The sequence below is a fragment of the Phalacrocorax aristotelis genome, chromosome W, assembly GCF_949628215.1.
Source record: "Phalacrocorax aristotelis chromosome W, bGulAri2.1, whole genome shotgun sequence".
Classification (NCBI taxonomy): domain Eukaryota; kingdom Metazoa; phylum Chordata; class Aves; order Suliformes; family Phalacrocoracidae; genus Phalacrocorax; species Phalacrocorax aristotelis.
The window spans coordinates 28354966-28381553 of record NC_134310.1 but is presented as its reverse complement, the minus strand read 5'-3'; the positions used below and the strand labels follow the sequence as shown (position 1 = coordinate 28381553).

The 26588-nt window shown below is 55.3% G+C and overlaps 4 protein-coding genes across 7 annotated transcripts; 2 read left to right on the top strand and 2 right to left on the bottom strand.

Moving 5' to 3' along the window:
* Window positions 1–10612, bottom strand: ARRDC2 (arrestin domain containing 2). Of its 2 annotated transcripts, none has more exons than XM_075077809.1 (8): window positions 10091–10612; window positions 3763–3829; window positions 3470–3617; window positions 3026–3128; window positions 2473–2729; window positions 1962–2121; window positions 1522–1673; window positions 1–1431 (listed from the first exon to the last, which is right to left on the bottom strand). In XM_075077809.1, the coding sequence occupies exons 1-8, from the start codon at window positions 10353–10355 to the stop codon at window positions 1378–1380; spliced, it is 1206 nt and encodes a 401-aa protein (XP_074933910.1). In that variant the 5' UTR covers window positions 10356–10612; the 3' UTR covers window positions 1–1377. The 2 variants fall into 2 exon arrangements, with proteins under 2 accessions (XP_074933910.1, XP_074933909.1); XM_075077808.1 differs by lacking the exon at window positions 10091–10612 and adding an exon at window positions 4997–5651.
* Window positions 10613–10769: 157 nt separating this feature from the next.
* On the bottom strand, window positions 10770–16550 carry SAXO5 (stabilizer of axonemal microtubules 5). Of its 2 annotated transcripts, XM_075077811.1 has the most exons (9): window positions 15909–16538; window positions 15266–15369; window positions 14986–15080; window positions 14779–14894; window positions 14314–14432; window positions 13913–14114; window positions 12866–12951; window positions 12157–12326; window positions 10770–10928 (listed from the first exon to the last, which is right to left on the bottom strand). In XM_075077811.1, the coding sequence occupies exons 1-9, from the start codon at window positions 16456–16458 to the stop codon at window positions 10862–10864; spliced, it is 1509 nt and encodes a 502-aa protein (XP_074933912.1). In that variant the 5' UTR covers window positions 16459–16538; the 3' UTR covers window positions 10770–10861. The 2 variants fall into 2 exon arrangements, with proteins under 2 accessions (XP_074933912.1, XP_074933911.1); XM_075077810.1 differs by lacking the exon at window positions 10770–10928 and having other exon boundaries at window positions 11943–12326; window positions 12866–12954; window positions 15909–16550.
* On the top strand, window positions 16417–20777 carry PEX11G (peroxisomal biogenesis factor 11 gamma). Of its 2 annotated transcripts, XM_075077813.1 has the most exons (6): window positions 16421–16648; window positions 16726–16914; window positions 16997–17175; window positions 17356–17406; window positions 17530–17673; window positions 20639–20777. In XM_075077813.1, coding segments are annotated over exons 1-6 (630 nt in total). In that variant the 5' UTR covers window positions 16421–16582; the 3' UTR covers window positions 20640–20777. The 2 variants fall into 2 exon arrangements, with proteins under 2 accessions (XP_074933913.1, XP_074933914.1); XM_075077812.1 differs by lacking the exon at window positions 20639–20777 and having other exon boundaries at window positions 16417–16648; window positions 17530–18644.
* Window positions 20654–24045, top strand: LOC142049803 (ectoderm-neural cortex protein 1-like). The gene has a single exon (XM_075077806.1). It carries the CDS (start codon window positions 20654–20656, stop codon window positions 22421–22423), a length of 1770 nt encoding a protein of 589 aa, XP_074933907.1. The 3' UTR covers window positions 22424–24045.
* The last annotated feature ends 2543 nt before the right edge of the window (window positions 24046–26588 follow it).

Below are 26588 nucleotides of genomic sequence, written 5' to 3'. Positions count from 1 at the left end.
TGGGTTTAAAGAATTTATTTCCAACAAAAATTCTCCAACAAGACGTCGTACAAAAAGAGTAAATCAGACACAAGAGTGGTTGTTATAAAAGTGTTCACAAATACAAAAGTCATCTGAGCAATCCCCAGTGCGCGGCCCCAGCATGGAGGCTAAGGCACGCTTGGCTTTGGTTGTGCGCGGGGAAGCGAGCAGCACCGTGGGCAGGATTGTCTCAGTGAGGGAATGCAAGAGTCCTCAGCACCCAAACTCCACTCAGGTCATGCCGGAGCGAGTGGGGTCAGCCCCTGACACGCACGCTCAAGCGGTCCTTGCTACAACACCCGGCTCACCGGCTCCCACACCAGTGAGCACACGTTGCCGCTGTGTTCTCACCGCACCAGGGCCACCAACCCCTCTACAGGTGGAGGATTAAGCCTGTCCTGAGCAGGACTCCTGGCCCCGAAGGACTTATTTCAACTCCACATCTCCTATCAGCATTTGTGGCTGCCACCAGCCTCGGACCAGGCGTCCTCCTCCTTTCCTTGGCCACCAGGGAGATGTCAGAGCCACAGCTCCAACACCCCCATGGTGGTACCACAATTTGGGGGTTGGTTTTCAGCCCTATCACGGGGGAGGCGTCAGCACATTGTGCAGGTTTGGTGCTGACACAGGAACCAGCTTTCCTGTTTTCTTAGTAAAATGGCACCAAAATGCCGCTGCAGATCATAAATTTGTCCCACAAGTCCTCTGCCCTGGTAACAGCCCATGGAAGCCTTTAGAGTTTCAGTAAACTAGCTCAAACCATTCCCCCTGCAGGCATCACCAGCCTTGTGGCGAAGATTATCAGCAGCGGACAAAGTCTGCTTCATCTGGCCAGAAAAAGGCCTGTTACTGTCTTAGGGAACTGCAACCCTGGTGAGCTACTGCAGGAGAAGGGCTGCACCTGCATTACCACGGGACTCAAACCTGACCAAGATTAAAATATTCTCTAGTAATCCTGAGAAACACCTCCAAGCTCCTGTTTTCCATGACAGGAATTGCCAGAGCATGGCCACTGCAGGCAAGGGGAGAGCAAATATTCCCCCTTTGAACCCCCAAATCCTGGGGCAGTTATTAACCCCCCATGTCCTGCCCAACCACACACGGAGCCGCTCCACACCACGGAGTCTCACGTGTTCTCCTACCATGCACAAGTCCGCAACACCATGCTTGGTGTCGGTCCGTGGGACAGTCACGGCAAGAGTAGTTGAGGGCAGCGAGCAGAGCCGGGGGCTCGGCGCTGCCGGAGCTCTGGTCTCACGGCCGCCACGTCTCCATTTCCAGACCAAAGTGCTGTGAGGGTGCAAGCTTTCATCCCAAGGGATTGCTATGCTGTCAACCGCATCCGATGCGTTTCTCTCAGCAGGTCATGCAGCGTGGACGGATGTTGTCTGAAGGGGGGTTTGGATCAATCTGAAAAGCCAAGTTTAGAGTCAAAAACCTCAGCACCAGGCACATCCCAGCCATTTCCACCAGCGCTCTGAGCCCAGGGGGATTTGTTACCTCCGAATACAGCGGAGGTGGTCGGAAGCGAAACTCCTGGATGTAGGCGAAGAAAGGACCTTCCAGGATGCTGCCGAGCTCGCTGCGGCACGGCGGAGCCAGGCTCTGCTCGGCCTCCGGGCTGGACACAACTGCTGAGTATTCAGGGGGAGCTGAAGAAAGAAGAGAACCATCAGGGAATAGGAAACACTCTCCATTAGTGGGAGACATGCAGGTAAAAGGACTCAAAATCCACTATTGCCCAAACCCTCCCAGTTCCCTGGGGAAGGAACCCAGAAGATGAGGCATCACAACCAAAAAAATTAAGTAAAAAAGCAAAAGCTGGTCCTGGAGCAACAGACAAGGTTGAGAACTTGCTCCGACCCTCGCTATTCACAGCGAGTTGACCAGGGGGTTTGCAGCACCCAGACAGATCCCGGGAGAGGGAGGGAGACGCTCACCCTCTGGCTGCTCCGGGATGGTGCTCAGCCAGTCCAGGTTGACGCTGTACTGGCTGCTGACGCTGGACGTGCGGCTCCCGAACGGATGCAGCGGGATGGTTCCGATGACAAGCGGCAGTTCAAGGAGCAGCTTGGAGGTCCCAGGGATATCCACACAAACCTTCAGAGACAGGAGACAGCAGGGAGGCTGTTGGTGCTTTCCCAGTCTGGAGGGGCACGTATCTCCCCAGAGCACTGGCTCAAGCTGGCCAAGGGGGAATTCTTGCAGTGGGATGCAAAGGGAGATGCAAATGCTCCTGCGTGAGACCCAGTGCTGTGCACAAGTGGCAACGGGGCAAGGGGGAGAGCAGCCACAGCTGCACAGGGGTAACCCAAGACCTCATACAAATCACCAGCCCCAAGATCTCTGCACCAGCCCGAGGCGGGTACAATGAGCACAGCTCTGGTGAGAGGGGAAGAATGCTCAACACTGAGCTGAGCCGCCTGCAGGGCTCCCCGTGAGGTCCCTCACCTTCAGGGAGTATTCCACCTGGATGACGCGGCACTGGAGGATGGACGGACCCACCGGCGGGATCTTCAGCGCCCGCCCGTGCCACACTTCCCGCTTCCCCGCTGCAATGGGGTCACCGACGATGCTGGTCACCACTGATTTCTTCTGCTTCTTGGTGCCCCGAGCGATGAAGGTCTGAGTCTGGATGATGGCCGCCTTGGGCACCACCGCGCGGCTTGTGCAGTTGTCAATCTCGGCAAAGATAGGGATGACCTCACCTACCAAAACAGACGCACACGTTGGAGGAGGGGAGATGAAGCCCGGTCCTGCCTCAAGCAATTCCTGCACAGGATCACCGAGGGTCGCTCATGCTGTCCGGCACTGCAGGCACAAGGCTGAATCAGGCAGGAGCCTGTCCCGAGGAGGCTGCCCACATCAGGTGCACGCCCTAAAGCTCTCTGACTGATTTCGTGCCAGAAGTCAAGAGCCCAGCTCACAGTGACCCCAAAACCCCTCCCACTGGGGTCTACCCCAGGGCCTGCAGAGGTTCAAGGGCACCGGCATATCATCTCACCTGGAGTGTAGCCTTTTCGGTCAATCTTGGCAGTCACAGAAACTTGGCCACGATTGCAGTACCAGGCACGAGCAAGTTTCTCCTTAGCACCTGCCTGGGGAGCCTGAAAAAAGGGAAATATTTAAGCTATTTAGTTAGAAAGTATGAAACTCAAAGCAAGCACCTCCCTGGTGCTGAGAACCTGCTGGGGAACATCAGCAGCTTCTTAGGAGTCTGATGCAAGATGCTGTCGCAATGTGTTAAAGTTTCCAAAAACTAAGAGATGCAGATGACCTCTGCCCAGTCCAGGTAATGCTGGAGGGCACAAGTTACTGGGGGGACAAATATTCCCTCTGGAAATCAGGCCTGCACTGTAATGCCGGAGGGGAGCCAGACACCTTCCCCGTGGGCTTCCCGGGGAAGTTTTGGACGCCGCTGCCCCACGGCGAAGCAGGGGGAGCTCACCAGCAGCGCAGGCGTGTTGATGTCAATGGGTTCAATCACAGTGAACTCCTTCTTCACCTTCTTCACTGTCAACCAGGGTCTGTGCAGTTTGGCTTTCACCCAGTAGCGCACGCTGCCGTGCTTTCCCTCAAAGGAGGTAGCGAGGGTCCTGTTAATAAGCAACGAGCAATTTAGAAGGGCTTTGCGGAGAGAATCTCATTTTTGAGGTGCTCTGTGGCCCCCCGGGACCTGTGTCACAGACCCAGCGGCTCCTCTCCCCCTTTGTATTAAGGCAACAAAAAACATCAGCTTACTCAGGGAGCTGGAAGGTGAAGGGGAACTCATGCCTTCCTGCCTGCAGGACAGTGAATTCACCATTGTCTGTGGGCAAAACAGATTTAAGACAATTATCTCCCTCCTGCAGAACTTCCTCCCTGGGCAAATCAGTGGCAGAGGCATACAGCACACAGCAAAAGAGAAGCACGACGGCACAGGGATATTTCTGCCAGGGTTAAACTGCAGCAGCAGTCACACAGCTGTGACACAAGAGCTGGGCATGTCCCGTTGGTGCTGGGCACTGGCTGCTTTCCACGTGTCTCCAGGCACGCACAACCCAGGGGCGCCTCCTCACAGAGCTGGGCAGCTTCCCTGGGTGGGCTCTGCTTCACGCTGCGCTGTGGCTTGGGAGCGAGAGCCCAGGGGTACCCTCTGGGAGGGTGGCCAGCCCATTCCCAGGGGCAGCCAAGCCCCCCACAGCTCCCAGGGTTTGCACCCCCATCCTGCCTGCATTGCACAGAGTGGCTGGCGTTGGAAGGAACCTCTGGGGTCCAAGCCCCCTGCTCAAAGCAAGCTCCTGCACCTCCACAGTTTTCCAACGCTGCTTCCCTGCCAGGGAGCACCCACAGCAAAGGGGGCATCTTGTGTGGGGCCAGTCCCTAACCAGGGTGCCCTACAGAGCAGCAGGGTCTGGCTGTGCACCCCAGGCCCCCGGGGTGCACTCAGCATTTGAGGTATCCACAGGGGACCTATGCACCCAGTCCCCAGAGCACCCAGCCCATAAGGCTTTGCCATGCACCCAGATTTCAGCCAGTTGGGGTGTCTGGAGCACCCAGAGTGTCACAGGCACCCAGATTTCACCTGGTTGGGGTGTCTGGGGCACTGAGCAGCCAGGGTGTCCCAGATTACCCCATGCATCCAGATTTCAGCAGTCTGGGGTGTCACGCACCCAGCAGCTGGGGTATCCTAGGCACCCAGATTTCACCTGGTTGGGGTGTCTGGGGCACCAAGCAGCCGGGGTGTCCCAGACTGCTCCGTACACCCAGATTTCAGCAGTCTGGGGGTGTCATGCACCCAGCAGCCGGGGTGTCCGAGGCATTCAGATTTCAGCTGCCTGGGGTGGCCCAGGCTGCCCCACACACCCATTATTTCAGCCCCTGGGGTCGCCGGTGCACCCCCACTCTCGGAGCCGACCGGCACATCGCAGCACCCCGGGGGTGCCGCACCCGTGGATGCCACCCCGAGTGGGTGGGTGGGTGGGGGGTGCCGTACCTGGGGGTGCCAGCAGCGTGTCGCGGTGGCTCAGAAACTCCACCTGGTCGCTGTAGCTCTGCGTGTAGGCGGTGCTGGAGCCGGCGCTGCGGGATTCAGTCCAGTGAACGCGGGCAGCGCCCATCGCCCGCAGCCTCAGGGCTCCGAGCCGCGCCGCCGCCGCCAGCTCCAGCACCACCCGGCCCGACACCGCCTGCCCGGGGCTAAAGGCGGTCGGGGCATCCCCTTCCGCACCATCCAACACGATGAAGAAGCGTTTGAGGCGATCGAAGATCATGGCGAGAGCGCGGTCGGTGGCGCAGCCCGGCCCCGCCGCCGCCCGCCCCGCTTTAAGTGCCCGCCGCGCCCGGGGGCGGCCCCGGGGGGGGGCGGGACGGGACGGGACGGGGCGGCCCCACCGGGCCCTGCAAAACAAGGCAGGGAGCATGTGCGGGGTCCCCCCAAGCCTCCTCCCGGCTGCGTGGGCCTCCCGTGGGGGGCGTGGGAGGGGGTCATCCCGTGGGGGTGCGTGTCCCGTCCCAGCGTGGCTCCCCAGCTTCCCCCGAGACATCCCGACGGGTGTCTGGACCGCGGCAGCCCACCGGAACGTGGCCGGGAGGGCTCAAGGGGGTGAGCGCTGCCGGCCCTGCCACGGATAACCCCTCGGCTGTTGTGGTGTTGCTCAGTGTCCCCCAAAACCCTCCTCCAGCTCCCATCCGATCCGCGGCCTTGACTAAGCTCCAGCCAAAATCCCTGTTCCCAGGATTGCAGCCAGTGGCTGCGATGGGGGGATTTCTCAGAGAAACCCCTTGTCTGCTGTGGTGTTGCTCAGTGTCCCCCCCAAACCCCCTCCAGCTCCCATCCCGTGGTCCTATCACTGCCATCCCACAGTCCCTTCCCATCTGTGGCCTTGACTCGGCACCAAAATCCCCGTTCCCAGGATCACAGCCAGTGGCTGCTATGGGGGGATTTCTCACTCAGAGAAACCCCTTGTCTGCTGTGGTGTTGCTCAGTGTCCCTCAAAACCCCGCTCTAGCTCCCATCCCACAGTCCCATCAGTCCCATCACTCCCATCCCATCCGCGGCCTTGACTCTGCACCGAAATCCCCATTCCCAGGGTCACAGCCAGCGGCTGCAACGGGGGGATTTCTCACTCGGAGCAGTGGCCCCTTTGTTCCAGGTCCCGCAGGCGAGAGCCGAGGGCTGCGCCGCATACGGATCTACATCCTTCCTTTCCCAAGAGCCGTTCCCAGGGGTCGGAACAGGCTGCAACTGGTTCTGGGCTCCTTGCGTGGCGCGGCTGGGCCAACTGGCGACGAAGGGAAAACTGGTCTGGGACATCACTTATTTCTAAGAAATCAAGAACTGGCTCCCGTTCAGCTTGTGCAATTACAGAGTGAGCAATACATCTTCCCTGTGCTTTTTAACCAGGCGAGCGCTGGTTTCCTACCAGCTCGTACTGGAGTTTGTGCGGTGCCGCTCCAAAACCCAGCGACAAATTACACCTGCGTGGGCAGGCACGGCGTGGGGTCTTGGTCTGTCGGCAGCATCTGCTGCCGCCGCCGGTGCTCAGCCGGTAAAAGCATGAAAAATGGGAACTGGTGATTCTCAGAGCGGACATCACCATTAGCAGCGCCCCAAGATGTTGTAGAAGGGAGGAGAAAGGGGTCTACGTGCCCCCAGAAGGGTTAATGCAGCTTTAGAAACTTCCACTTTAGTCACGACTGTGACATTTGCAGAGCACCAGAGCTCTCCACCCCGGGCACAGGCTGGGGATAAGACAAAACAGGCATTAAGAATGTTACTCAGCATTTGGCCGCCGAAGTTTTAAGGATTTTTCAAGTCGCTCCCAGCCACGCTGGGCAGGACCTGCTGTGCTGAATTGGGTTGATCTCAGCCACCGAAAATGAGCTGGGCTGAAGCTTTGCAAAGCTTTAGCCGTCTCCAAAGGCTAACTAGAATTGTCTGTGTCCGTCCCCAAGGGAAAGGGACCATGTTTTATTTTATGTGCACGACCATTTGCTGCCACAAGCAAAAATGAGTCATAGCAAACGGTGTGAAGGGAGCCTGACAGCAATGGGAGAGGGAAAGAAGGCAGGAAGGCATGTCACAGCATGAGTTAACAGGTGATGCCAGCTCTGGGAAGGTGCCTGGTGTTCCCACCGTGATGCATGGTGACATTAGAGGTGGTGGGCCCTTGAGAGGGGCTGGAGCCTTGGCTGGGCTGAGGCAGCTCCATCCTGCACTTGGCATCTTCCTCCTCCTGCCTGTCGGCACACACCCCTCAGCCCGTGACTCAGCCTTCGCCCACGGGATGAGAAACTCTGCAAACCTCCCTCCTGCGTCAGCTGCACGAGACGTCCACAGCTACCCCTCGTTGCCTCCGCGTGGGGTGGGAAGCCTCTCTCTGGCCTCCTCGGGACCCCAGCGTCGGGAAAGGGTCTCTCCCCTCTCCCAGGATCTCCAGGTGCAGGGGCTTTGGGCCCACAGCCAAGGGCTTTCCATTCAGGAATGCTCCTGGGTGCTCAAACCCAACTAAAACCCAGGCCAGGCTCAGTGCAGCAAAGATCTCCAACTCTTCAGCCCCACCTAGAGTCTGGCCAGGCTTAAGCTGGTCCCAAGAGGAGCTGACACCCAGCCCAGCTCAGAAGGGGCTTCTCCTTCCCTGACCCGCTGCTGGGACCTGGTGGCTTCTCCCCACTGACCCTGGAGCCACACAACGGTCCCTGGAAAGCCAGAGCAAGGGTGATGCAGCTGGTAAAAAGACAAGTCAGCAGCTCTACCCTGACCCAATATGGGGGTGAGACGGGGCAATGTAGAGCCTTGCACAAGTGCACGCTCCCGGCTCGAGGAATAAGCTCCGTCCCTGCTGGATTTGTGTGTGTTGTGTATGTACGAGGGTTAAGGTGCCGATTGAGGGCCACCCCACAATGGAACAGAAGCCCTGACGTGCTCTTAGCCCACGTGCCATAACTCTCTTGGATGTCTCCATGAAAATAAAATGGCTTCCAGATGTTTGCCTCTCACCGGCGCAGGACCAACACCTCTGGGAAGTGCTGTGGGATCCTCGGACAGAAAAGGTGACTGCACAAAAAGCATTTATGTTTCCTAGGGCTCTCACATCACTTCATGCAGAGTTCAGAGCCTTCCTTGCCTTGCCTTTGCCCATTAAACCCCCATGTTTTCTTCTTTTCCTGCTCCTTACCTAAGATGATACACAATATACATTTAATGGCTCTGCCACGCAGTCTGAACATCCTTCTTTCACCCTTTTTCTTGTCTCACAGCGCAGCAGCCCGGTGCCAGCGCTCACCAACCTGCCAGGAAACTGCAGATAAAACTCACAGCTCAGGGAAGAGCAGAAGGGAGGGTTTTTATCTCTGCCTAGTTTCCCTCCTCTGCACTGCCTTGTTACCATGACAAAACCTGCATTTTTTAAACACCACGCAGACACAGTTGATCTCATCGAGAAGCAACAAGAAGGGAGCAGTCCCAGGGACCTTTGGATGATGGCACATTTTCAGCAGCCTCTTGCTAGCTGACATCAGGAAGGTCCTCACGCTGCCGTTGGGGACAGCGGGACAAAGCAGGACCCAGCAGGATCCAAAGGAAGCGATTTTGGCTGCAGAACAACACTTCTCCGCAGCCCACGGCCTTTGCTCCCTTAAAACACTCCTGTGATCACGCACCCGTGTCCCTCTCATGAAGCAGGAAAGGAATCCGTGTATGGACAGAGACAATAAAATCCCAGCCCCCAAGTTCTGGCAGGGCTCTCTGCTCCCCAGGGAGCCCAGTTCAGCTCTCCCCGTGCAGTAGGCAAGGTCGAGAAACCATCAGTTCCAAGCTACAGAAGTGCAAAGCGCTGGCGAGGCCGAGCAGCTCGTGCAGTTCCTCCAGCCCCCTGGCCCAGTGCCCTTCTCCAGATGGCTCCAGGGGCTTCTATCACACACAATCCCAGCAGCAAAATCCAAACATGCTCACAGCAGCTTGCGGCTTCCCTACAGACATTCACTGCAGGGATAATGGGGAATAAAGCTCACACTGTAACCTTACAGCTAATGCGGCCACCATCCAAACACTGTAGTGACCAAGTGCTGAGGACCTTCTCTGCTGGGGTTCAGGGCAAGGGCTTCTCCCTTGTCCTTAATTGCAATTGGGACCCTTAGCACAGTCGCAGCTGCAAAGGGGCCACCCTTACGCACAGCACGGAAGAGGCACTGCCAAAAGACAGAAACTCCAGAGTAATGCAGGGGTTTGGAGCAGTTGGCAAGGTACGGTCATCCAGAAATAGGGATTATGACCCTCCAGTGCAGTCCAGAGACAAGAACACCTCCAGGAAGGCAGCTCACGTCCTCGTTCCATCACTCCAGTCCCCTCCTGCAACCTCTCCATTTGCCAGCTAGGGCTGGCACGACTTTCTGGGTTGCGCTTGGCCACTGACAGAATTAAATGGTCTCGGCATGAGTGAAGGCCTACAGCCATCTCCAGGGCTGGGTGGCACATAGGACTGTGTCACAGGCAATAACAAGGCCATCAGAAGCAGGGAAATGGGAGAAAAAGCCTCAGAGCTGTGGCTGTAACACTGTCGGGGGCAGGGAGGGGGAGGATAAAAGCCACGCACTTTCATAAGAAAAGGCAGAGTTAACAAGCAGAAGGACAGCTGAGATGTCCCATATCCCTCGGCTCTGGATCATTTCATCCCAACCACACAAAGAAGTTAAGTGGCTTGTCCTCTTGCAGTAGATCTAAGTAATGTGCCAGCTGGACATGTAGTCCCAGCATCAGGAAACTGAAAACAAATATTTACTGAGCTACTAAGTGCTCTTTCCACACTTGCGAACAGACTCTTCTATTTGCACTTCCCTCTGCAAACAGAACAAAAGCCACAATCCTTTCGTGCTCACCAGCCCCGAGTTTGCAGGCAGCCTCCTAGAAACCCAGCAGCAGAGAAATCCCTGGCAAAGGTGAGAAGAGGCTGTCCAAGAGGGACAACCCTGCTTGGGTTGGCAAGCACCCACCTGGGGCAGAGGTCCTCCCAGAGGGGATGCCTGCAGCCCGAAGGGGTCCCAACCCAACACCCTGGAGCACAGAACCACCCCCATGCCCCAGCCTTACCGGGGATGAGCTGGCAGCGACGGTACAGGAAGGTCTGGTAGGCTGTGTAGTCATAGTAGACGGTGTTAAGCCCCACGGTGCGGCTCTCCAGCCAGTGCGCGGTGGCAAGCCCGCGAGCGTACACCTCCAGCGCCCGTAGCCGCAGCTTGCCACGTAGCTCCAGCTGCACCCGGCCGTGCATCAGCTCCCCGCTGCCGTAGGCGCCCCACACTTGCCCGTCCTCTAGCTCCAGCACCAAGCTCCGCACGCAGCCCAGGGACAGCATCGCTGCTGGCCCTGCTTATCCAGCAGCTCCAGGAGGCTGAGCCCTGCCTGGGCTGAGGCGAGTGGGACAGGCAGCTGTGCAGCCCTCCAGGAAAGGGAGGAAAAAGCAAAGGCTGCGCTGAGAACCCCTAATTTATCCTTGCCCTTAACCGGCCCAACCATGCAGGCCCAATCTTCCCCAAGGTTGGACTGAGCCTGTTTTGCAGCGACGCTTTAGCATTGACCTCACGGGCGTAAGGCCAATGCCGTACCAAGGATGGGGCCGTGGAGACAAGTGACGTGTTTTTAAACCGATCGAGAAATAACGTGGCTTCATCTTATCTCTGAGTCACAGATGCTGCCGACGTGCAACTGGTACATGCCGGTGGCTCTGTTGGCAGGGTGGGGTGTCACGCACCACCAACCGTGCTGGCAGATTTCATGTAGCTAGGGGAATTAAAGAAAGGCTGCTTGGCCTTCCTGCTTCAGGCATTCCTGGGGTGTTGCTGGAAGGTGTGGGAGGGGAATTTAGAAAGCAAAGGCCCTTATCCCAAAAGCCAGTTTTACTTTCTGTGTCTGAAGTTGCATCAAGATCCACATGAAAAAGAAAGTGAATAACCACAGGGTCTTCCCAGCAACAGGTCCCCAGCCAGCTGGTTCCACCAAAAGGGTGATGTTCCCCATTTCTTCCCAGAGAACTGTGGCTGTTTCTGCGGTAGCACAAGTGGCAATGTCACCTCTGGGTCACATAAAAGTAATGGGGGAGACTGGTAGCAGATGCAAGTCCCTGTTTCTACACCAAATGATGCAATCTAGGTGTTTGAACCAAGGCGTTTGCAACGTACCGGCATAAGATACTCTGTCCCAGCTAAAACCATGACAGATACTGATGTGAGGTGCCTGTGTGCATTTGCAAGACTTGAGTACGTGGCTTCTTTGAAGTAGGTGTGGAGCAAAGACTGTCCCTTTCCCAGGAGACACAGAGTCAAATCCCAAGAGGAATGCACGGAGGTTCATGTGCCCAGCCACTGCTCACATGCGAACTGCAGCACTTGGAAATGGTGCAGTAACCCGGGCTCAAATGGTCTGGTGCTGGTTCACAACACAGGTGAATCGAGCCCATCTGCGTCAAAAGGCTGAGAAGAGCTTGTGAAGCAGCAGCTGTGAGAAGGCAGCAGCTGACCCAGCTCACTTGGCCTCCCAAGGGTGTGGGCTGGCCGGCCCACACTGATCCCTCTTTAAAATACCTATATTCCAAACAGAGATAGTGCAAGCTCAGCATTCAGGAAACCCCCATGAGTTATCAGCTCAACAAAAATACACGGCTCACCTCTAGGAAAACAGCCCACTCATCATAAGCTGGGGAGGGCTACCTCTCTGCCCTACTGTTCACTGACCTTTGGTTTCAGGCCTTGACACCAAAATCCAAACACAAAATAAGGCAATATTCCAGCCCACACACAGTCCTGACAGTGCCTCTCACTTTGCTTCTGATCTCTTGCCCCTCTCTGAGCTTCCCCCTACCCCACCTGCTTCGTCTTGCCCCAGCACCTGCCTAGAGGCACTCAGTGGGTCTTGCAATCCAGAGAGACATGTCACCCACATCTTTCAGCTAATCTCCCAGTGTTTATTCTTGCTGTCACAACACCGTCTCGTGTCCTCATTCAACTTGGGAAATAAATTTTCCCTGTAATAACACCCAGCCAGGCCAAGAGCAGGGCACCACGACGGCTAACAGGTTACACGATGTGTAGGCAGTCCGCAGCGCAGCAGGTTCTGGGCGGTCACCGAAGAAGGGAGAACATCATGGTGCAAAGAGCACCTTCCTCTGGGGACAGTATCTTTTCAGGGTGCCCAGGGGGACGCAGCTCTCTTGGGAGTTTGCCTTTTGGATTTCTGCTGGGCCTCTGGACTTGGGCGTGAACTCATCTTTCTGCTCAGTCCTGAAGAGGTCCTGTGCCCTCCAGGGTAGCCCCAGGTGTGAGCATTTGATCTGAGGAGAGAGAAAAGCTTCCAGCAGATGGGGATGGGGAAGAGGCAGGTGGTAATGTGGAACCTGGCAGCCCCTCCACCTGGGCTCTGTGTTGCTACCTGAAGGGTCACCCTCCTGGGCAGCTGCAGTCTGTGCCTGCCTGCATCCTCTCACTCTGGCAGACACACAGCCTACTCTTCTGGTGGTGCAAAAAGACGTTTACCCTGACTGGACACCTCTAGCCATGCCAATTTTCCTTCTCTGATCCTCTGTGGGGTACCAGGATCACCTTCCCCCTCCCTCCAATGTTCCTTGGCTTAGGGACTTGGTTGCCTATCCTTCTCCCTTCAAAGATTTTTCTCAGCTACGACTCTGCTCCCCGCAGAGCATTCACTTGGGACTGGAGGCAGACAGGATTTGATGCATGGCTGTCCCATCTCAAGGGGGTCGAGAGCACACACAACATCTGATGATGTTACTGGGGAGGCTACAGCTTCGCCTGGTATAATCCTGCTTCCCCAAACTGCCCTGTGGAAAATCCAAGCTTATTAAAGCTGTACCTGCTGTAGCATGTCTTTGGATAGTCGTCGTTTCTGCTGTTTGTGTGGGACCAGCATGGCCTGCGTGGTTGTGACAGAACTTTCATCTGCTGACAGATGGAATTGAAATAAAAAGTGAATTCAAGGCAGTAAATGAGGAGGCAATATCAGAAAAGCTTTACAGTTTGACTTACAGTCCCAAATCTGTGTACACTTCCATTACCAAGGGGAAAGACAGGCTTTGCTGTCAGCACTTTGCTGAAAACCTTTGCCCAGACAGAAAACAATCCTGAGGGTGAGGAGGTAAATGAAGAAATTCACATAGAAGTTACAGGAATATCACTCCATATGCTAGCTATGGAGCTGCTCCAGAAGTTTGGGGCCAAGAAGATCAACTTAACTGTGATCTGGTCCACATTTAGTAAAACAAATGGTTTGGAAACAGATACATGGCATGAAGGGAGCTCTCTCTTAGCTGCAGGGTACTGGCCATCAGAAACAGGAGGCAACGTCAGAGGAGGATTTTGTTAATGCCTTCCATGACCAGCTCTAACCACATCCCTTCCTGAGGTTGCATAAGCACAGCTTTTGATCGAAATGCTCTCCTTCCTGCCAAATACAAATGCAAAGCAACTTCTAAAAACAAATGTATCCAGGGAGAAAGATCAAGGCACTGGTTCATGTCCCAGAAATCAGCTATGTCACCTGAATATGCTAAACATTGCTGTACAATGGCAGTGAATGTCTATGGCTGGCGCAGGCATCAAGCTGGCTGATAAGTGAGATGTCATTTGGGGAGGTGAAAGTGCCTGAGATTAGCAGCTGCTGTGAGAACCAGCAGCAGCAGGCATGGGGCTGAGCACGGCTGTCCTGCCTGGTTTTGGGGTAACAATCTCATTTTACTACAGACATGATGCTGCACCAGTGCCTTCCTGCCATCTCCCACCCAAGATGTCTGGGCTGCCTCCTTTTCTAGAGCACCAGGCATCGCTGTCCCTTGCACAGAGCTAGGAGAACCTCAGCAGGCTTCATCTGGTCGCGGTGGCAGTCTGAGCAACGTGGCCTTACTGTGGTAGTTGAAGGGGATGTGGCTCTCGCGGTGGCTCTTGCTGTCTGCCGTCACCCTCTGGCCCTGGCAGGGTGGCTGATAATCTGACTGCTGCGTCGTACTGAAGAAACGGGAGCCTGAATGCTCATCTCCCAAGCAGATGTTGCTTCGATGCTTCTGCAGTTGTAGGTCAGGCTTTGGTGCGAGGTTCCACCTGTCAGTCTGGAGAACACAAGAGCTGCTTTAACAGAAACAGGCTGTAGCTGGGAAAGGTGCTCTGTTGCACTCTACACCCTGCACAGCCCAGAGTGGGGAGGGGAGAAGGGACGACAGCATCGGCTTTAGGTGCCAGCGTAGTGTACATAAAAGAAGAGAAGGCCTCCACCAAGCAAACACCCGCACAGCAAAGCTGGGAACAGACCTCTGGGTGGAAGAGCTGTGTAGTAGTAGTTCTTGCCAACGCTTGGTTTCTCTCAGGGTCTTCATCGCCTCTGGGGATGGATGAAGCGTATTTGTCTGGACGGGCAGTAATTACAGGCTCTGGCAAAAGTGAGAGTGAGGATTTCAGAGCACTCCGGTCTCTGAACAATTTCTAGCTACAGCAGCTTCTCCTCATGCAATAATGTACAGGAATGAATACAGCTATTTAACCTGCCAGGGAAGCAGAGTGAGGATGAAACTGAGCCTCACAGTGACGACACTGATGCCGAGTACATAAAAACTACAAAAAATCAAAAATATAAAATTATATACATATTATATGAATGTATTATATCTTGATCTATATTTATATAATTGAAGCCAAGTGATAAAACCTACTGTTCAGCTTGTTATAAACCCCAGCAGTGGTCTGTACATGTTGTCCCTTGTCACAGATGTACCCTACCTAGATCGTGTACTGGGAAGAGCTCTGACGTCGATGTGGAGAATCTGGTGCAACCATCTCCCAGCTGCAGGTTCGTGTGGTGGATCTGGGAGGCAGCACGCTCCTTGTTGTAGGCTCTGCACGATACCAGATATGAGCTGCTTAACTAGCAATGTTCATCAGAAAGAGCAGTTCCTGGGGGTGCCCATGAGGTTCTCCTGCTGATACCTGTGTGTCCTCTTGTCTGGGGCAACGTAGGCACGTTTCTGCTCACTCACAGATCCACTGCTTCTGGGATCCCCAAATTTAATAGGAGACATGTGCTGAAGGGAAGCCAAGAGAGCTACAGAACAGCCACTTAAAGCATAATCCCTTTGTTTCCCCTCTCTGTCTTTCCATCCATCTGGTTTTCACTTGCACAGATCCCACCCCCTTCCAGACAGAATTCAACATGGGAACATGCTGTCCTTTAACTGTGTCTCGGTCCTCCCCCAAATCATGCTGTTACCTTTTCACTTGGCTTCACAGGTGGGGTCCATTCACCCTTAAACTGTGCTCGATAAGAAGTGTTGTAATAGGACTGTCCATCCCCTTTAATAGTGGGAACACATCCTGCCAAACAGCCAGAGGGGGAAATGAAGAGTGTTATTTCTAGAAATGCTCTATTTACCCTTGTAAGGAAATATTAATGATATTGAAGCTACAATCTCGAGGCAGCTGCTCTTTTAGCCTTTTAGTACTACTGAATCTATTTCATATAACGAAATGGCAAGGTAATTGACACCAGATTGCAGCAAAGCGAGCCGCAGCGCCACAGAACATGGCTGTGGTGCATCAGAAGCGACGCAGCTCTGGTGTGAAAACTGCAGCATCGGAGGATACGGCAAGTGTAGAAGACAGCTGGAAAGGCTGCGCAGCAAACGCCTGGCTGGCAAGTGGCTCTAGTTAGTGCTATTATTCTGTTTTACGAGCATGAGATTTACTCAGCTATAAAAAGAGAAAGCAAAATATCCGAGATCTAACAGCTTTAATTGCTCGCAGCATGACTCTGAGCCAAGCCACCGAACCCCCAGGTGCCCAGGAAGCCTGCATGGCACTGAGGACTGTGGGGAAGGTCTGCTGGGGACAGACGGGTGTCTAAAACCGCTCACCCCTGCGTGAGGGCCACGGCCTGGCAGCGGGCCGGATCTCATGTGCTGGGTATGAGAAGGTGTAGACTGATGGAGGGAGCCTTATTTTCTCTTTGTCTCCACAAGGAACACTATCCTTCCATTTCTCGGCCGTGGGCACGGGGGGTCTCTGCATGGGGGTGTGGGGACACGGGAAGCTCTCCCTTGTCACCGAGGCAAGGACGCGGATGCGGGGGTCTGCGTGCATGCGGAAGCGGGACTCCGGCGGAACAACGGGGGCCGCTGGCTGCAGGGGCCTCTCTGGAAACGCCAGGCGAGTTTCCGAGCAGGTTTCCCCACCGTCAGCCCCAGCCAGGCTCAGCACCCGCCCGCTGCGGGGCGGCGGGGCCGGAGCCGACCTGTAAATCCCCCAGAACGGGGGGAACTGGCTGTGAGAAAATGGCCGACGGGCGCTCCCCGGCGCCCGGCCCTCAGTCCCCAGCCGGACATGGGAGGCCCGCAGGAAGGAAAGGCCCGTGAGGGGGGCCGGGATGAGGGGGACCGGCGCGGCGGGGACCGGGGCAGCAGCCATCGCCGGGGCAGCGGGAGGCGGTGGGCCTGACTCCGGTAGTCACTGTGCCGCGTCGCTATGGCGACGGCTCCGCCACCTTCCCGGCGTGCCCCGCGGCGTGACGCCACACCCCGGAAGCGTTGCCATGGCGGCGGGGGCGCTCAGCGGCCTGGTCTCCGTGTTGGAAACCTACCGCGGTCGCGACCGGGTGGTGAGTGGCGGGGGCGGCCCGGGGCGGCCTTGTTCCTCCGGTGCAGGCCGGGTCCTCACCGGGCTGTGCCTCCACAGGTCCGTGCGCTCTGCTATGGCTGTCAGCTGGCGGGAGGGGCGCTGGCCGGGCCGCAGGCCCCACCGGCCGGGCTGGCCGGGAGCCTCCTGGCCGTGTCGGGCCAGCTGAACGCCTGCCGCACCGCCCTCCGCCTCTTCGACGACTTCGCCATGCTCAGCTACAGCTGTAGCTACGGGCTGGGCCCCAAGGTGAGCGAGGGGCGCGGGGTGCACCGGCAGCCTGCCTGGCCCCGTCGCAGGTGCCAAGGGGTGTCCCCTGTGCTCCCCGCAGGATGAGGACGGCCTGGTGCGGGGGCTGTCGGTGCTCTGCAACCTGGCCAACCAGCTCTACTACCCCTGCGAGCACGTCGCGTGGGCGGCTGACGCTGGCATCGTCCGTCTCAGCTCTCAGAGGTGGTGGACGCTGAGCATGGCGCTCTGGGCCTTCTCCCTGCTCCTGGGCATCCTGCGGTAAGGCAGGCTGGGGTGCCGCCGGCTACGGAGGGAAGGACGGGGAGTGAACCGTGATCCCTGTAATCAGGCTAAAATGAAGGACTCTGCTGCAGAAGGGTGCTCTTCCTCACGGAGTCTAAAGGAAAAAAACCCTCCCCTTTGATGCTACAGCAGAAATAACCTTTGTCTTGTTTTCAGATCTCTGAGAATCTTGTTCCAGTTAAGAAGAAAGCTGCAGCAGCACAGGGGGTATGATTTCCCTCCTTGGCTATACAGCTAATTTAACCCAAATGTATCTGCTCTCACCTGTGAACTATTGCTAATTTTTGTTATGTTATGGGCCATCACTAATGTTACTTTTGCTTCCAACAGTACATCTTTGCCTCTGAGTCAAAAGAAAATGAAAGCCCAAGTGAAGGCTGAAGTTTTGAGCATCATCACAGACATGGCAGATCTCTCCAACGCAATCCACTGGCTGCCTCCGGGGTTTCTTTGGGCTGGACGGTTTCCTCCATGGTTAGTAGGTCTCCTGGGGACCATATCTTCCCTGATTGGTATCTACCAAGCATCTAAAGGAGGAAGTTCTGAAGCTGTATAAACCATAATTAAGCTTCAGGAGCCTGATTTTTACATGGCAAAAATGCCTTTAATGAGGCAGGGTGTATTTTAACTTTCCTGGCTGTTGATGATTGTAATTCCACACATCCTGTAATTGGGACTGTAGTCAAGGTGTCTATTACAGAGAGGATTGTTAGCGGTTAACCATTTTTATCTCTGTTCATCAGAGAAATCTTTCAGGTGAATCCTCTGAAAATCAAGAAATCTCCTACTATTGGTAGAATAGAGGGGGAAAAAGTCACTTCTATTCTTCCTTTGTCTGTCCCAAAAGATAAATAAAACCCTCCAGTCTTTGCTGTCACTTAAAAGAGGACAAAGTCAGTGTTAGGTGGAGAAACAGCCACGCTTCTGTCACACAAAACTTTTAAGGGACGGATCCTGCGAGTTCACGCTCCGGGCTCAGCGCTTGGTGCCTCATCTCGCCTTGGTGCCTGGTATCGCGGAAGCTTCTCCGTTAGATGTTTCGGTGTCTGAGCCCAGAGCAGATGCCACAAGCTCAAACCAGAGCAGGTGGTTATTTTGTTTGTGATGGTTGTGTTTCTTTAGAAAGAAATAGCGACTGTAAGCAGTGCCTCACAAAGCTTTCTTCTCGTCTGTATTACTCATTTAAGGAGAAATATTGGAAGTTGAGGCTTCCCGGTTAACCCAGCAGCAGCGCTGAGCCTCCAGCTGTGCCTTTACGAAGTGCCACCGGGTGGAGCTCTTCCACCAGGCTCTGGCAGCAGCCAAAGGACTTTTTGTTTTTTTTAAAAAAAGAGGACAGCAAATTATTAATCGCCTTTCAAAGGACCAGTCAAACCAATGCCAAGATGAGTTTTACAGTTATATTTCTAGGTGGTGCCAATAATAAATGGGACAAATGCTTCAAAGGCGGCCTTGAGTGATCATTCCTTCTGATAACCGGGGAAATGTTGTTCATCTGGTTCTAGAAAGCTCCCAACAGTGCCTAGGCGACAGAAAGCGTTTGTGCTGTGTTGGCTGCAGCTCCCCATCTGTTACAGGCCTTCCTTCTCCTGGCATAATTCGGAGCACCTGACTAACTGTCATTGAGACACAGCTTTTGAAAACAGTTCTGCTTAGTCTGCGCGCGGTGCTTCTGCTCTTTGCAACGCGGCATGGCACAGACCGCGTTTCCAGGGGCTTTGACGACTTTTTTTCTTTTTTTTTTTTTTTTTTTGCTTTGGTGGTTGTTTTTGGCACAAACCTGGGAAACTATCTCCTGCCTGTGTCCAAAGAGCAGAGCGAGGTCTTGATACTCTTTATCCTTTGCCCTGTCCTTCCCGTTTCTCTGGACTTTCACCCCATGAAGTGCTGGGTCTGCCCCAGAGGACGCTTTCCTGACTGCGCACCAAAAGTGCTGTCAGATTTGCAGGTTTTGGTACAGTTCGGGGTGCGGGCAGGCATTATCCCAAAGAGACTCTTGGGGGTTTTTGTTTTTGTTTTTCCCTCTAGACACAGCAATTCCAGGCAGAGCAGCCGGGTCCTGCTGCTTATGGATCGCTGTAGCTACTGCCCGGTCCTGTCACCAGCTGCCGTGGCTCCTGCTGCAGTTTAGCGGTTTTTTTAAATAAAAAATCACATTCTATCTCTTTATTCATAACCTTGTTAAGCTGTTCCTTCAGAACATGCTCTCCTGCTTAGCGTGGGACAAGGTGTAGCTATAGTGATTTTAAAAAAAAACAAACCTGAAATATGCGTATTTCTGATGCCAAATCAGTAAAATTCTACGCCACACTCTTAACACAGAGAAAGGACACCATAAACTGGTCTAAGTGAGTTTGCTTCATCCGCTTCCTCATCGAGTGATTTTCAGTTGCGGCCGGTGAAGCACAGGGTGAAGTGAAATGTTCGAAGATAAAGCAAAAGAATCTGGTAATTCAGAACTTCTGAAATTCGTATTTTCTGTAGAGTGGTTTTTTGCTCCCCAGTGACACGTAACATTTAAAGCACCTCTGGTGGCTGCAGCCTCTTTGTTAGCACAAGACCTTGCTCAGGCAGACCCGACCCTCCCAAAACCTGCCTTTTTTTTTTTTTTTTTCTTTTTTTTTTTCTTTTTTCCTCTTTTCTGCTGCGGCCGCTGCCCCAACTCAGCTCCTGCTTTGCCCCGTGCAGGAAAACATTTGCTGAGCAGGGATGGTTTGTGCCGGCCGTGACCTCCCTTTGTCAGCAAGCCGCGATCAGGCCGTTAGCAGGCGAGCTGCTGATTCCAGCTCAGAACCCTGACTCCTGCTTTTATGGCCCCCTTTATGGCCGGGTGGCTCCGCGAACAAAACGCCCCGCGAGGGGCAGAACCGCCCCCTATGCGGCTGCCAGCCGCTGCCTGAGCCTCGCCGCGCCCGGTCGCGGGTGGATCCGCGTTGCGGGGGCGCGGGACGCGGGCGGGGAGGGCGCGGACAGGCCGCCGCCGCCGGGCGGGAAGGGGTTAAGGGGCGGCACATGCCCCCGCCCGGCCCCGGCTCCCATTCACAAAGAACGAGGGGAAAGCGTTGCGCTCGCTGATTGGCTGTTCGGCGGGGCGGGGCGGGGAAGGGGGGGCGGGGCCCGCGGCGGGGCGGCCACGCGGCGGCGGGGAGCGGCGGCAGAGCCAGCGGCGAGTGCGGCGATCGCGGAGCGAGCCCCGGCGAGGTGCGGGACGGCGGGCGGGGAGCGGCGGGGGCACACCGGCACCCACCCCACCCCACGCACACCGGTACCGCGCGGGGCCGTGCCCTTGCACCGCCGCTTGGCCCGGGACCGCCCGGTGCTCCGCTTCGCTCTGCCCGCTCCGGGCTCCCGCCGCAGCCCTCCGCGCCTGCACCCCCGCGACCACGCTGCCGGGCTTCCCGTGCTGATTTCTCCGGTTTTGGGGTTTTCCCTCTTGCAGAGCAGCCTCGCCACCATGTCCGTCAGCAGCCACGAGAACCGGAAATCCCGCTCGAGCTCCGGCTCCATGAACATCCACCTTTTCCACAAACCGGGCCACGCCGACAGCCTCCTCACCCACCTCAACCTGCTCCGCAAACGGCACCTCTTCACCGACGTGGTGCTGCGGGCGGGGAATCAGGCCTTCCACTGCCACCGCGCCGTCCTGGCCTCCTGCAGCCGCTACTTCGACGCTATGTTCAGCGGGGGCCTGAAGGAGAGCAGAGACGCCGAAGTCAACTTCCACGACTCCCTCCACCCCGAGGTGCTGGAGCTGCTGCTGGACTACGCCTACTCGGCGCGGGTGCTGATTAACGAGGAGAACGCAGAGTCCTTGCTGGAGGCCGGGGACATGTTGCAGTTTCAGGATATTCGGGATGCTTCGGCTGACTTTCTAGAGAAGAATCTCTACCCTGGGAATTGTTTGAACATGCTGCTGCTGTCCGATGCCCACTGCTGCGAGCGGCTGCTGGAGCTGTCCTGGAGGATGGCGTTGGCCAACTTCACCTCGCTCTGCAAGACCGAAGACTTCCTCCGCTTGCCCAAAGACAAGCTGCTGGAGCTGGTGGAGAGCGAAGAGCTGGAGGTAGAGGACGAGACGCTGGTCTATGAAGCTGTTATAGGGTGGATCCGGTACGATTTGCCCCGACGCCATGAAGTTCTGCCAGAGCTGCTGCGCTCCGTCCGCCTGGCCCTTCTGCCCGAGTCCTACCTGCGGAAGCAAGTGGCCTGCGAGAAGCTGGTGACCAGCCACAAGCTGGGGGAGGAGATCGTGGCCGACGCCGTACGGTGCAAAATGAAGATCTTGCAAAACGACGGCCTTGTGACAGGGTGCTGTGCCCGACCCCGCAAGGTCAGCCAGGCCCTGCTGCTCCTCGGCGGCCAGACCTTCATGTGCGACAAGATTTATATGCTGGATCATAAAACCAGCGAGATCATTCCTCGTGCCGACATCCCCAGCCCTCGTAAAGAGTGCAGTGCCTGCGCCATCGGGTGCAAAGTGTACATCACCGGCGGCAAAGGCTCTGAGAACGGCGCTTCCAAAGACGTCTGGGTTTACGACACACTCCATGACGAGTGGGCGAAAGCTGCTCCCATGCTGGTGGCGCGGTTTGGCCACGGCTCCGCTGAGCTGGACAACTGCCTGTACGTGGTGGGGGGTCACACAGCAGTGAGCGGTGCCTTCCCGGCCTCTCCCTCCGTCTCGCTTAAGCAAGTCGAACACTACGACCCGCAGCTGGACAAATGGTCCTTGGTGGCCCCTCTCCGAGAAGGCGTAAGCAACGCCGCCGTGGTGGGAGCCAAGATGAAGCTGTTTGTTTTCGGTGGCACCAGCGCCAACCAGGAGAAGCTGCCCAAGGTGCAGTGCTTCGACCCCTGCCAGAACCGCTGGACGGTGCCCACCAGCTGCCCCCAGCCCTGGCGATACACGGCTGCCGCCGTGGTGGGCAACCACATCATTGTCATCGGAGGGGACACGGAGTTCTCCGCCAGCTCCGCTTACCGCTTTCACAGTGACACCTTCCAGTGGTCCAAATTTGGGGACGTCACCGCTAAGCGCATCAGCTGCCGTGCTGTTACGTCGGGTAACAGACTGTACGTGGTGGGGGGCTACTGTGGGGCTCAGCGCTGCAAAACGCTGGACTGTTACGACCCATCATCCGACACCTGGAGGAGCGTTACGACAGTGCCTTATTCCCTCATCCCCACCGCCTTCGTCAGCACCTGGAAGTACCTGTCTGCCTGAGTCACGGTGTGGCGAAGAACCAGGAAAGTAAATAGTTGCGGATCAACCCCAAGCTCCTCTATAAAACTTTGCGCTGCACAAGGGTTAAACCCTGACGGGCAGATGCACGTGGAGCTGGATTGGAGTTGTCCTAGAGAACAGTCTTGAGTGAGCATCGCTCCAGAAACATGCTTCCAGGCTGGTAGTTTGGGATCTAAAACCCTGCAGGAGAGAGAACGTCTCTTTAGGTGCTGAAATGCTGCGGGGAGAAGATTGGTATAAATAACGAGACACTTAACCTGGCATCCTAGTCCTTCCACTGAGTCTTGGCCTATGCAAAGATTTTGGGGAATGCTCTCTGCGAGGAGGATTGGGTGTCGTCCCCGGTACAGAAAGCTCGTCGAGGCGATGATTATGTTAACAGGGAGCCTGTCTGCAGGAGCTGGGATAGACCGCACGGTGCCATGGGGGACTGGCTGCTGCTTTTAGCACAGCCGCCTCCTCCTGGTGCCACGGTTAATCTGCTAGTGGCACCCAAATGTCTTGTGGGACGTGAGGGCTGTGAGCTGGTGCCAGAACAAGATTATAGCTGGGATTTAGTCCCAGAATGGTTGGTAACTGCATTTGTAAGACAAGCCCTGTCTACATATAAACACAGGGTTTCTCCGCTTCTAATTATTCTCTGGTGTCCTTTTCGTGCCTTTTCTTTCCTGCTACACAGTGATTAACTTTTAAAAAATTTCCAACTGGAATTAAACCTTTCTAAAGGCTCTTGGCAGAAGAGATGCCAGTGAATCACAGACCCCTGCAGGTTTTTCTTTTTCTTTCTTTTCCCCTTGCAAGAGCTGCATTTCCCAAATGCACTTGTAATAAAATATCCTGCGATACCTATGGAAAGTTCCTGGATGTAGAAGGAAGGGAAGGAAGCAGCCGTCACTCCACGACAGCAGCAGCGCTCGAGGTTTCAAGGCCTGGGGAGCGCTCTCGGGTTTGCTGCACGCTGGTCTCGCAATACTTCCTTCTGCACTACAGGCTTCGCACCTGATTTTGCCAGTGTCTCAGTTCACTAAGGTTCCAGACAAGACCTGGGCAGGAGGAGCGTGTCGTCCTACCTAGCAAGTCTGTGACTTGTCCTGGATGCCAGGCCTAGCGTGGATCTCATGAGCATCTCATTAGGGCTCACGGCAACACAGCTTCTAGCTTTGAACTGCTTCTGTAAATCCCTGGCCTTCGGAGCAGGGAGGGGACAAGCACGGAGGGACCTCCTCGGGCTGGCAGCTCGGGCTGTCCCTTGAGACGGCAAAAGGTTTCCAAGTTTTCTCCTACTTGTGTGATCTCAGAGCAGGAACCAGAGGACTTTTTTTTTTACTTCTTTCATTTAATACTTTGGTTTAAGTGATATTTACTAAAAGGGGCAAAGGAAGCTCTTCAGTAACGGGCAGCAGGCTCTGGTCTGCGCTGCTGTCTGCTGTGACTTGGAAAGCGGGCAGCACCAGAGGCGGTTGCCTGAAATGTCTTAACATGTGACAGTACTTTGCCCACGGGCTGGTTCTGTACCCTTTTTTGTTTGTTTGTTTTATACAGCAGTTGTGTGTGTTTATTACTCAGCCTGGAGCTGCCTCAATAAATCTGAATAAAATCCATCACATCCGTTGCCTGTTCTGTATGTTTAAGCTGCGGGTTTTCCCAGCCCACACTGGAGATGATGTTTAGCAAAATAGCAAAGAGCATTTCCTGCTTGAAGGTCCAAACCTTCATCGGCCGGAGAGGGCTCAGCTCTTCCTATAGCTTTGTAACGCAGGACTTAGGAAAGCTCACGCCCTGTACTGCCTTCCAGCTTTGAAGGACACAAAAACCTGTTTAAAACTCCAAAGATTAAGGTATTTGCTACCCTTACCTGGTCATCCTCTGAGCAGCTGGGTTTCCTCGCTGCCATAAAGAATGGAGGAATGTGCTGCCACTTCTCTCCCGAGTGCGGCGTGCTCTGGGCCCTGCTGCGGGTGATGGTGGGGGCAGCGGTTGGGACCGAAAAGCTCTGATAAGGGTGGGAGGTGTGAGACAGGAATCGGCACAGTCAGAGGAAACAGGCACCGAAGGTACGGCCGTCTCACCACAGAAGCATGGTTTGGGTGTGATCCATTATTCAGTTTCAGACTTAAATAAATCAATGTCACAACCCTTCCTAGCTGCTATTAAAGGCAAGAACTGGCAAGACTGGAAGGAAGCAAGCTGCCCTGCTGCTGGTGGCTGAAGCAGATAAACTGACTTCATTTCCATCCTGTTTTCTGTTACCTCTGCCATTTTCAGCCCACGGGCTGGGCCTTTTTTCCATCACCCTTGCTGTGCTGCCTCTCCATCACTTGCTGAGCCCAAGGGGAGGCTTGTGCAAAAGGCTGGAGGGAGATGAGCCCACAGCCTGCCCTGCAAACCCAGCCTGGAGCACTGTGGGACCCTGCAAACCCAGCCTGGAGCACTGTGGGACCCTGCAAACTCAGCCTGGAGCACCACAGGACCCCACAAACCCAGCCTGGAGCACCACAGGACCCCACAAACCCAGCCTGGAGCACCACAGGCAGCAGCATAGAATACTTTAGGTTGGAAAAGACCTTGAACATCACTGAGTCCAACCATCCCGCAGCTGGAGCACGGGGCAGCTCCTAGCTTGGCTGTGCCTCGCACACACAAGCGCGGGCAGGCGAGCAAGCTTGCAGCCGGGGGGGAAGTCACAGCACGGGACAGGGCTGGGACTAGAAGGCAGCAGGAAGCATTTCCATCCCATTAGCAAGCAGGGAGCTGCTTCACCTTTATTGTATCTACAGCTATTCCTGAGGGTCGAAGTCCGACTTTGCTCAGCAAGTCAGAGGAGTGGAGGTTTTGTTCAGAGCCGTTTGAGCAGCAGCTGTTTCATTTATGCTGCCAAGCAATAAACATTGGCTCCCAGCCATATCCGCCTTTTGCACCAGGGACAGAAGTTGCTTCTAGCAGCGCGGGTCTCTGTCTGCCTCCTGCTCCTGGCGCTGGGATGTTATCTGAGCCATGCTCATGGCATTTTCAGCTAGGGGAGCGCTCGGCCCTGCTGCTGAAGCCTTTGCAAGCATCTGGGAGTTGTTTCCTCATTTCAAACCCTACTTACAGCTAACCACCTCTCAGGGAAAACCTGCACTTCAAGCACACCTGGGCTTGGCTGCTCTGCAAGTGGCTCCACGCTGCTGGCAACGAAGACAGCCAGAGCTGCGTTTCATTGCCTTCATCCTCCTTCACCTGGCAGCAAGCCCTGCGCTGTCCCTCCGGCTCCACCTCCTCCTGGCAGGAACCAGCCCCCGGCGCTGCAGGCTGCACCCCCGGGGAAAACGAGACACCTTTTTCTCTCGCATGCTTGACGTTGTCCCAGCAGACCTGTTTTCCCAGTTTGACATTTCCATGCATCGATCCAATCCCTACTTCAGTGCCGGGGCCGGAAGATTTAGGCCAACTGGGCTGCAGGTGAATTTGGTTAGGGGTTAATTTGGTTACTGGCACAGAAATCCTCCTGAATCAATAGAATTCATTTAGAATCTCAACATAGCTCAAACCTAGGCCCCTCCTCCTAGCCCTAAACCCCGCTTCGTGGCTGCACCCCTCCAGCTGCAGGAGCTAGACCCCAGCCCACATCTGGAAGAGGCAACACATACGGACGCCACTAGGCTCAAAGCCAAAACAATCTAAGCGTGACATCGCTCTCCCATGGGACGTTCCTCTTCTCACACAAAGCCTACAAGCCACCAGAGCCAAAGAAATACAGCGTCAGACTGACCCACCTCCTTCCTGGCCACAAGATATACAGCCAGCAGTGATTTTAAGTGAAATATATTGCTTTTTGTGTTCGTAGCTGCATTCTGCTGAGCAGCCTCTGCTGCCAGAGTGCCAAGGCAGCACGAAGCCTCTCTCCCTTCTCTGCTGTGGATGGCCAGTGCTGTTAACTGCAAAAAACCCAGCACAGCAGTAGCTGAGAAATTCCCTTTTTCTGGCTAAAATCAGATAGGGATCATTCAGGCGTTCTGCAGTGCACCCACCACACATTAGCGAGGAACTGGAGGACACGCTGCTGCCACAGTGACAATCCACGGCAGCCCAGGAAAAACAAAGCACTGACTACATGCAGCGTGATTTTTGTCCGTGACTTCAAATGTTCTAGAAGCGAAAAAGG

Excerpts from the sequence above, each read along its gene's own strand:
- ARRDC2 (XM_075077808.1), bottom strand. The coding sequence starts at position 5,546 with ATGTCTCGGGGGAAGCTGGGGAGCCACGCTGGGACGGGACACGCACCC. Across the intron at positions 3,618-3,762 it reads TTCACCTTCCAGCTCCCTGA|GACCCTCGCTACCTCCTTTG; the intron begins GTAAGCTGATGT and ends GCTTATTAACAG. Across the intron at positions 2,122-2,472 it reads AGGTGGAATACTCCCTGAAG|GTTTGTGTGGATATCCCTGG; the intron begins GTGAGGGACCTC and ends CTGTCTCTGAAG.
- SAXO5 (XM_075077811.1), bottom strand. The coding sequence starts at position 16,458 with ATGGCTGCTGCCCCGGTCCCCGCCGCGCCGGTCCCCCTCATCCCGGCC. Across the intron at positions 15,370-15,908 it reads GCCGTGGCCCTCACGCAGGG|GATGTGTTCCCACTATTAAA; the intron begins GTGAGCGGTTTT and ends GCTGTTTGGCAG. Across the intron at positions 15,081-15,265 it reads CTGTGAAGCCAAGTGAAAAG|CACATGTCTCCTATTAAATT; the intron begins GTAACAGCATGA and ends GCTTCCCTTCAG.
- LOC142049803 (XM_075077806.1), top strand. The coding sequence starts at position 20,654 with ATGTCCGTCAGCAGCCACGAGAACCGGAAATCCCGCTCGAGCTCCGGC.
- PEX11G (XM_075077812.1), top strand. The coding sequence starts at position 16,418 with ATGAGGGGGACCGGCGCGGCGGGGACCGGGGCAGCAGCCATCGCCGGG. Across the intron at positions 16,649-16,725 it reads ACCGCGGTCGCGACCGGGTG|GTCCGTGCGCTCTGCTATGG; the intron begins GTGAGTGGCGGG and ends GTGCCTCCACAG. Across the intron at positions 17,176-17,355 it reads CTGCTCCTGGGCATCCTGCG|ATCTCTGAGAATCTTGTTCC; the intron begins GTAAGGCAGGCT and ends TCTTGTTTTCAG.